Source organism: Stegastes partitus, unplaced genomic scaffold (genome assembly GCF_000690725.1).
Source record: "Stegastes partitus isolate 25-593 unplaced genomic scaffold, Stegastes_partitus-1.0.2 Scaffold264, whole genome shotgun sequence".
In the NCBI taxonomy this organism is placed as follows: domain Eukaryota; kingdom Metazoa; phylum Chordata; class Actinopteri; family Pomacentridae; genus Stegastes; species Stegastes partitus.
Genome location: NW_007577995.1, coordinates 559,317 through 569,049, shown reverse-complemented (window position 1 = coordinate 569,049; position 9,733 = coordinate 559,317). Strand labels below are relative to the sequence as shown.

General features: G+C 41.3%; 1 protein-coding gene across 2 annotated transcripts; it reads left to right on the top strand.

Moving 5' to 3' along the window:
• The first annotated feature begins 2,974 nt into the window (after nucleotides 1-2,974).
• ticam1 (TIR domain containing adaptor molecule 1) lies at nucleotides 2,975-6,756 on the top strand. Of its 2 annotated transcripts, XM_008282258.1 has the most exons (3): nucleotides 2,975-3,050; nucleotides 3,488-5,193; nucleotides 6,263-6,756. In XM_008282258.1, the coding sequence occupies exons 2-3, from the start codon at nucleotides 3,616-3,618 to the stop codon at nucleotides 6,269-6,271; spliced, it is 1,587 nt and encodes a 528-aa protein (XP_008280480.1). In that variant the 5' UTR covers nucleotides 2,975-3,050; nucleotides 3,488-3,615; the 3' UTR covers nucleotides 6,272-6,756. The 2 variants fall into 2 exon arrangements, with proteins under 2 accessions (XP_008280480.1, XP_008280479.1); XM_008282257.1 differs by having other exon boundaries at nucleotides 3,488-6,756.
• Nucleotides 6,757-9,733: the final 2,977 nt, after the last annotated feature.

Here is a 9,733-nt window from a genome sequence, read left to right as displayed (position 1 = left end):
CTGTGCAATGCCGCTATTCGCAGACCTGACACAGCCTCTCACTATATGTTTTGCTGGAAGGTGAAAGCAGATTTACCGCCAGGCTGACTAACACAGCTGCTGGGAGAGCGTGTCTCTCGTTAAAAGAATTGTCCTCAATAAAGATGGACGTTTGGCAGCGTGTTACGTAACGGACTGAGGATGATCCCGAGGCTGTGTGGGTGTTGTCTTTTTGTGTGTGTGTTTCAGTGTTTGGGACAGAACTTGTGTGCAAACTGTTAGCATGTGTGAGTGAAGGAGGTATGCAAGGGCATTTATGGTGTGAGAGCGTTTATAAGAAAAAGTACTGTGTGTGTGCATATCATGGCTACTTAGGGACCGTGTGAAAATCAGCGGGGTGGGGGAGAGGGCCTGAGTTGAGCGTTATTTAAAAAAACAAAACAAAACAAAAACTCTGACCCTCTTCTCTTGAGTATTAAAAAAAACAAGATGAACCATATTCACGTTACACAAATTTTATCAATAAAGTACCTCAATTAGAACCTCAGCGTGTGAAAATAATATGGATATTAGAAATCCATCCATTATCTATACACCGCTTAATCCTCACTAGGGTCGCAGGGGGCTGGAGCCTATCCCAGCTGACTTAGGGCGAAGGCAGGGGACACCCTGGACAGGTCGCCAGTCTATCACAGGGCCACACTTAGAGACAGACAACCAAGCACACTCACATTCACACCAACGGACAATTTAGAATCACCAATTAACCTCAACATGTTTTTGGACTGTGTGGGAGGAAGCCGGAGAACCCGGAGAGAACCCACGCTGCACGGGGAGAACATGCAAACTCCACGCAGAAAGATTCCGGTGCCCCCACCGGGACGCGAACCGGCATCCTTCTTGCTGCGAGGCAACAGTGCTACCAACTGCACCACCTTGCAGCCCGAATCTGAAAATGTCAGCACAAAATATAAATATTCCAAACTACAATGTTCTTCTCACCCATATACTTATCTATATATGCGAATATATAAGACCCATCTCTGTCATATACAGGGGCGGGATATAAAAGATGCCTCCAGTTTCAGGTTGCATCGCAGTTGCATTAAGCTCTGTGACCAACAAATCCCTCATTTGATCTTTCATTCATGATCTCTCTTTTGTGTCTTACTGGCACCTGCAAAAAAAAAAAACTCATAATGTATCCAAATGCATGCAAGCTCGGCTGCACAGCCGTTAACGAGACTGATTGAGTGAACGTGTGGATGTACGCACTTTACCTGAAAAAGAATAGAGAGTCGCAAATCAATAAGATCTGGCTGCGCCTCGTCTGTTACCTAAGAAATAGTCTCGCATAGCTACAGATCGGCGCCGTGTCAGCCCTGGAAGAACAACTCATAGCGGGTATTCCACTTGAAGTCGACAGTCCATCGTTGCTTTTCACCTTTTGTTATTTCTATTTTCCATCACAACCCTGTTTGTCATATACTAGTAGAAAGAGAGTCAGGAAGGGATGGTGTGTTAATAGTTTTTGTGTGTATGTGTGTGTGCATGATGATATCGGGTACCACCTGTTGTTGTTGCTTTGGTTTTCCTAGATTAGAAAAGATAAACTGTGTTTTCATGCCCTGCATCTTGAAATCCTTTTTTAATAAACTCCACTTGCCAAAAAACAAATGCGTATACACTTTACCAAAGCCAGCTAAGCAATTACCAAATGCCGTGTTTTCAGGAACACAACAAAGGGTGGAAGGACAAATGAAATATTTATCTACTCCCCCTCTGGTTAGAAAGGAAGAACTTGAGGGCATTTTTGATGATGCTGCACCTCCACCTGACCGCTGGTGTTACACATTATTCTGTGACCCATCAGATTCTGTGACCTGTAAAAGTGCAACAAGCCGTTTTGCCTTCAGGTAGCATTAAGTGCAGTGTGCATGCGGGAGGGGGGGGCGAAAATAACAAATCTGCAATTCAATTACAATTCACTCAGTTGATATCTTTTGAATGATAAAGTAGAAAGAGCCAGCAGCAAAGAGAAAAAAAATAAGTCAGGGCTAATGAATGTCACGGAGCAGTGACAAGATATGGGGTGAGAGGTGAACACTCTGGGATCTCTGGTTTAGATACAATACTGTTTGAAATGCTTTAAAAAAATTGAAAAAGCTGTCGTTATTCCCCCCCAAACAAACCTAAAATAATTTGACCAGGGATTTGAAAGAGTTCAGAGTTACTGGATTTAGTAAAATGTTTCAAACCCTTCCCTCCAGGTGCATAAGATATTTTTTTAAAAAAGAAATCGTATCGATAATAAAAATATGAAAGGCCACCCAATCGCAATCTAATCATTTTCAAACAGTCCCTTGGTTGTGCTGTCAGCTATAGATGGGGTTTCTGCTTAAAACAACAGAGCTGCGGTCTGGCTGGCATGTGTTATATAGCTCAGCCCAACGGTGAAACTTTATGCCCTACATGCCAGTCTTACAATAGTCATATATAAGGAAGGCACAGAAACCACATTTCCTATAGAGTTACAGTAATCCTTCAGAAGTGGTCGTACAGTAAACATATCACACTGCACTCGGCACTCCGAACACAGAGGCTCTCTGTCTGCGCTGCATTGAGGGATTTGATGTTGGCCTGCACTCTGCCTGGTGTGACCCCACCCCTGGTAAATACAGGGTTGGAGGTTTCCTCTGTGGATAAAAATACACTTGCCTCTCAGCAGAGAGGGAGAAAAGCCAGAATTCTTCCCTCTTGTGCGCCTATTGTGCTCGAGGAGTTAAAGACTTCCATGCTTCCACACAAAAAGTCCTTCTTTTTTTTTTTTTTAATGTTGTGAGAAATTTAAGCATCCCACAAAGTCACAAAGTTGGTGGTCTAGAGAGGAATGTTTGGGCTAAGGAAGGTACAACATGTGGAAACCTATGCTCCTGGTTGCGATGAAAACCTCTTCCTGCTTTTTTTTTGTCTCTTGTACCTCCTGAGCTGCCGTACTTCACAACCTGTGACATCATCACTATGTTGTGCAAAGATTGCTTCAAGCTGTCAGAGGCCTACAACTGCAACAGGTACGGTAAACTTCACTTCAAAAGTTTCTCAAGACTCACCGGAAACAGTGGTTTTCTCCAAAGGTCAGCGTGAAATGTGAAGTCAGTGCTTCCGGTTGAGAGACGAGAGTTTTCTGCCGATTGAATTGAGGCATTCTGAGTGACTTCCTTGTTTGAGCTGATAACACACACACACACTAAATGAACAGTTATGGCTTCTGTAACACTATGCCGGTGACTAATTATTATCTAGATCTGGAGTTTCTCAACCCTTTAGAAAGTCAGCTCAAGGGTTTATTTATGGAAGAATGGCACAATAAAAAGGTTGATCATTGAAATTGTGTTATTGCTTTGCTGATACAAACCAATCAGCTGCTGTTCAACATGCACGTAAAGTACAAACATCATGTCGTGAGCATACATGTTGACTTTGTGTATTTTTTTACATCTGCTTAAAGAAACAAGAATGGCCAGGAAATCGAGCGCCTCTCCCTTCAGCAGCTTCTGAAGATTACGTTGGAAAATCGGGTGTGAGCCCATCGGCTTGGGTTAAACGCTGGATGTTGTTCATCGAGTAAAACTGAAAATGAGTCACGAGGGACAGGAAAATCAAGGGACGGGCCTGGGAGACGTCTTTGACATTCTGCTTAAGGCACCTTCGCAGCGACTGCTGAGCCTGACTCTCCAGCTGGGTGAGACTCCTGAATACGGCATAATACAAGCCTTGTGTCTGATCGTTCTCCAGAGAGAGACGCAGGCCCTGAACAAACTCCAGATGCTGGGGGACAACTCCCTCGCTAACCATCTGGCTGAAAAATGGCAGACGAGCGGAGGCAAATTAGAAGATTTTGCAGTTCAGTGTGGTCATTTTCGAGCCTCGACGGGAGAATCTTTGGCAGCGCTGGCTCGGATTTTTAAAATTTTATCAGAGCAGAGGTTGTGCGATCCACATGTAAGAAATCTGGCATATAAAAGAGCCATTTCCAGTGACTGCCAAAACACACGCGGTGGTGGTGATGATTTACACTATGACGAATTCAGAGAGGAAGCTAAAGCTGTCTGTGGGCCTCAGGTTGCAGAGTGGATGAGCTCCTCCACTGAAGCAAAGTCAGAGTCCTACCCCGGCCCTAACAGAAGCCCGGATGAAGGAAATACAACCCTACAAGCTACTATGTCCCAGGATCGGTCTGCAACCACACGCTGTTTTCCCAGCCCTCTGCAGGCGTGCCCCTCCGTGCCCTCATACCCGTCACATCTAGAGATAAGCATTCCTCCAACGGTCTCGTTTCGAGGTGACAAAATGGCTCCAGAAACATCAGGAAATGCCAAACTAAACACTCCCGCCTTCCTTTGTGGTGAAACAAAAATTGCACCTGGGCAATCTTTGTCATCTGAGCCTCGGTCCAAATCCAGCGGATCTCCTCTGTTAGGAGCAAAGAAAGACTCGAGGATGAGTGAAACATTAACAGACATGAGCAGTAAGCTGGACAGTCAGATTGTAACTCCAAGTCAAACAAACAAACCAAGCAGTGAAGGAAAAGTTTCCCTACCTTCTGCAACAAACAGTTGTACGACGCCAAAAGAAATACTTGAAAGCAAAGGTGCAGAGGAGGAGGAGGAGGAAGAGGAAGAAGTGTTTTACTCATTTGTTATCTTGCATGCACCAGAGGATGCAGATATGGCCGAGTGCATGAGGGACAAACTGGAAAAAGTCACAGCTCGTGAAGGTGCAACTTTCTCTGAGGACTTTGCCATCCCTGGAAAGAGCACTCTGAGGTGTGTGGAGGATGCCATCAACAACTCAGCCTTCACCTTCCTGCTGCTCACCCGCAACTTCAACACTCGCATGCTGGAGATAAAGGCAAACTCTGCCCTTATCAACTCCATAAACAACAAACACAAGTACAACACTGTGATCCCTCTGCTGCCGCAGAAGAACTGCATGCCCAGACAGAGCATCCCTCTGGTTTTGAACTCAATAGTTCCACTCGAGGAGAACAAGAGCTTTGAGAGAAAAGTGCTAAAGTCATTGTCTCCAGCAAAAATCGAAAAGCAGAGACGAATCTGGACGGAGGAGCAGAGACGGAAAGCTCAGATGGAGAGGAGACAGTTGCAGGAAGAAGACGCCTTGACCCTTTTCAAACCGGAGGGAGGTGATGGCAAGGTTCGGTGCCTGCCACAAAACATTCATATCGAAAATGCTCAGTACATTATGATCGGTAACGACTCTCAGATGACTGTGGATTTCGGTGGAAGCGCAGACAGAGCTGATTCAATCTACAAAGGGGAGGAGCAATAAGTTAAAAGATGAACATAGGAACAACTTAGGATCAATGCATGTGTAGAAAATGAAAGAAATTCTCATGTTTTCTGAACACTAAAATGTAAACGCTGTAAGAACGGATTGTTTCGCTGTATTTAAACCTACCAATGAGAATAATTCACATTCAATGAAACTGTCAAAAGAGCGATTAAGGACCATGTAAATGTCTTGAAAAGACACTGTGAAATCAAGATGTTTTGAGCAGAACAGAGCTGTTTTGCAGTATTTTTGGCGGAGGACTGCCATCTACTGACTGATCGGTGGTATAAACTTCCTGACCTCTTCAGCTGTATGAACCCTCTGTGGGCACGAGAGAGCAACACTGTCACACGGTACTTATTGCCCCGGACAGATCTTCTGATTTGTAGTAAGATCTGATGGCATTACTGTCCTGCTATTTGAGGTAAAGTTTTAATTATTATCCAGTGGCCATATCAGGGTATTCCGGTTTTAACAGTCTGGCACAACAGTATCCGTTTTGGTGGTCGGATCAAGTTTCTAGGGATTGAAATGATCTCCAAAATATGATCTTTTACATCTTCAGCTTTTCTATCACCTCATTTGGAAACATGCCACTTTTTCCATCTCAGAGATACCTTTCTTTCACATTCCTTTTTAAATATTTAAGCTGTTTACTGATCAGCTCCAGTTCATGCTAAACTAGGATCTTCCCACGAAGCCAAACAGCACCGTGAGGTTCTCAGATGAGCTGCTTTTAATAGTTCTGACCAAAAAAATAAAAAAAACGAGGACAAGCAGCGAAACAAACCACCTGAGGAGATGGGATGAACCTCTCCAGTGTCTTCTTTAAACACACTTAGTTTCTTACCAATTTTGTTTACATGTTTACTGCGAGTGTTTTTTAATTTTTGCTGATATTTTGTTGTTGTTGTGTTTTTTCTTGTGGAAGGTTTTCTGATGCACTGTGTGAACACGTCTTGGATGGTGCTGTAAGAATCTGCGTTCGTCCCATCTCTATGTATGAGAAAGTTATGACTGTCAATGGATTACTGCTGATTTGTCTCTCTGGATGTACTTTATTGCTCCTGTTTTTGTCTGTAACTGATGCGACCTACAGTTGGGGGTGAAAGAATAATTGCATACTAGCAACATCAATAATGGGAAGTAATCCATTACAAATAAACAATTTGTAATCAAATTTGCATTAAAAGTATGAAACTACTTGATTGCTGAAAGTACGACACTATTAAGGTGACCTACAAAGTGTTTTATGATCTTAACAGGCCCTACCCTTCAATAAATGTGCTATATAAGCCTTGTACCTCCAGTATGTAGTTCACTTTTTGCACACTTTTATTACATTTGAATCCCATCAGTGCACATACAATAACCCAGAAAGTGAAAGCATTGTTTGCAAATGTATTAAAAAGTCTAAAAGTGAAATCCTTTATTTATACACCTATTCAGACTCTTTGCTGTCTCAGAATGTGGTAAGATGCTTCCTGTTTGATTTAATAATCCTCGACATGTGTCCAGAACATTTATTGGAGTCCATGTGTTGCAAACTGAATGGACTGGGCACCTGGGTATATAAAAGTCCCACAATGTACGCTGTATGTCGGGACAAAAAACAAACAAACCCTGAAGTCAAAGGGACTTTCTGTACACCACTATGATACAACTGTGGTGAGACATAGATCAGAGCAAAAGGTGCATAGTGGCTTCAATAAGTGTAAAATAGAAGAAATTTGGAACCATCAAGACTCTTTTTGAGCTGGTACTCTAACTAAACTAAGTGACTGAGCAAGTAGGTCCTTGGACAAGGAGGAGACCAAGAACCCAGCATTCACTGTAACAAAGCTTTTGAAGTCCTTTGCACAGAGGAGAGAACCTCTAAAAGAGGCTGCCATCTCAGCAGCACTCCATCAATTAGGCCTTTATGGCAGCTGGATGGAAGCCACTCTGAGTGGAAGGCACATGACAGCTCACTTGTTTTTCTTGTTAAACTGCATTTAAAGGACTCTGATCTGAAGTGTCACAAACTGAACTATTTGGGCAGAACTCCAATTCAAGATCAGGCACTGCTTATCGTAATATCGTCCCTATGGTGAGGCATGGGGGTGGCAGCTTCATGCTAAAGGGAATTTGTAAGGGACAGGGGGGACTCCTCAGGAAAAAAATGAATCCATTCAAATACAGAGAGGTGCTTGAGGAGAGCATTCTCCAAAGACTATCACAACATTTCTCTGACTGTCGTCGAGTGGCGCAGCAAAAGCCCAGACTTAAATCCCACAGAACATCCGTTGAGAGATCTGAAGACAGCAGGTCACAGACACACATCCAATCTGAGAAAGATTGAGAGGATCTGCCAAGAAGAATGGGATAAACTTCTCAAATCCAGGTTTGCAAAGCTTGTAAAGACTTAACCAGGATGACTAGAAGCTGCAGTGGCTGCCAAAGAGGCTTCCACACAGTCCTGAATAAAGGGTCTGAAGACTTTTGTAAACTAGACATTTCAGTCTTTGTCATTATAAGTTCCTGAGTGCAGATTGATAGGGGAAAATAGCGATTTTATCAATTTAACAATAAATTTACAAGACTATAAAGTATGTAAAACATAAAGGGCTCTGAATACTTTCTGAAGAATACATGGTGTGAATGACCAGGTTTTATCTGTGTCTTAATAAGGCGACAATACTTTACTATCATGTCACACTAGAAGAAAAGCCTCAGTGTCATTCTGTAAGGCAAAAACAATGAAGCATGTTCCTAGTACCATCCCGATATATTTCATATATATTTCATACATATTTCAGACTGTCACAACAAGGTGGTGCTACCGTATATCATGCTTGCTCGTTCTTTTGTCTGTACAGCACTTCACACTGTCTCCTTTACTGGGTGTTCGAGTTGGTGCAAGTGAGTGTACTTGACCTAATTCAGCCTAAACTCAATTATATGTCAGAGCAGGACTATTTTAGCATGTGCATGTTATCATTTTGCAGGACATCTTTTAGACATCTGAGAGGCTGGGGCATTTTTTGCAGAAGGATTAACAGTTATCATAGTTTTTTTTGTTGTTGGTTTTTTTTTTTGCTAATTTCCTGCTGGTTGAATAATTGCAGCACCAATATTTTATAGACAAAAGTTGATCTCAAATAACGGAAGTGTTGCAGTCGTGGATTATAAAACACAGCGTCTGAAGTTCAGTGGTATAAAACTCTTAAATACAAATACTTTTGGCACCTTTGGCATTTTTCTATTATTTTTTTTTTCTTTGCTGGTTGTTGTTTTTACGGAATCCTTATAATAGAAAGCCTAAAATTATTCTCTAACTTTAGGTTGTTTTAAAAGACAGTGACGTTATGCACAGTGTAAAAAAAAATAAAAAAAGAAAGAAAGAAAAATCAAAAAAAATCAAAAAAAATCTGAGTGACAGAAAAATCCACACAGACAAAAAAAAAACCTATTAAATAATGTAATATTGAAAAACAGTGACAATAATTGGGAAATATCTGTAAAATAATATATTTTTTAGCTGATATAAATACAGTTAAACCGTTTAATTTCACAGAAACACATTGTAAAATAACAAAATATAAATTTCTGACATGGACATTTTCTACATTCTTGTCTGCGATTTTACTAGATATTGTCTTTAACTTAAAAACATACAGAAAATCTGCAAAATAACAGCTAAAAATATGATTTACTATTTTTCAACTCTTGATAAAAAAAATTAATAATGGCAAATATCAGTAGAACAATAATATTTTTTTGCTGATTTACATACAGATTGTATAATTGTGCAGTTGAACATTGTAAAATAACAAATTGCCACTTACAAAAATACAGATTCTAAATGCTGCCATTTTCTTTTTTCTATTTTACAGTTATGGCCTGTTTTTGTTTAGGTTAACATGTAAGTGATTTTCATTATTTTTGTGAATTTACAAGAGATCATCTCTAACTTACCAGAATAGGTAAAGTCTGTAAAATAACAGTAAACAGTCGGGGGAAAAAAAGCTGTTAAGGAAACTTTTCTCTCTTTTTTTGAAAACAGTGTTTCTAGAATTGGTCTAATAGTTGAATCAAATGTCTTTTTGTGTGGGAGAGTTACACTAAAGTTAGAAATGATGTAACCTGTAACCTAAATCACCTCATTATGGCTTTAAATCACCTAAAACTTCAGTGAACTTTTAATAAACTGTACATTAAATTTGCCAGTGACAGTGTTACCACAACACCCCCGTGTGAGTGTTTTTTTTTTTTTTGCCGTGTATTTCTCCATGGAAACAACATCTGGGAGTTAGTCAGTGAACTCCACCTCGGCTTGTGGCGGCTCCTGTCAGGATCCAGCAGACTGGGTGGGTGGATCGCGCCTGCGCACTGCGGCCCATCCTCCGACCAGTGCGGCAGG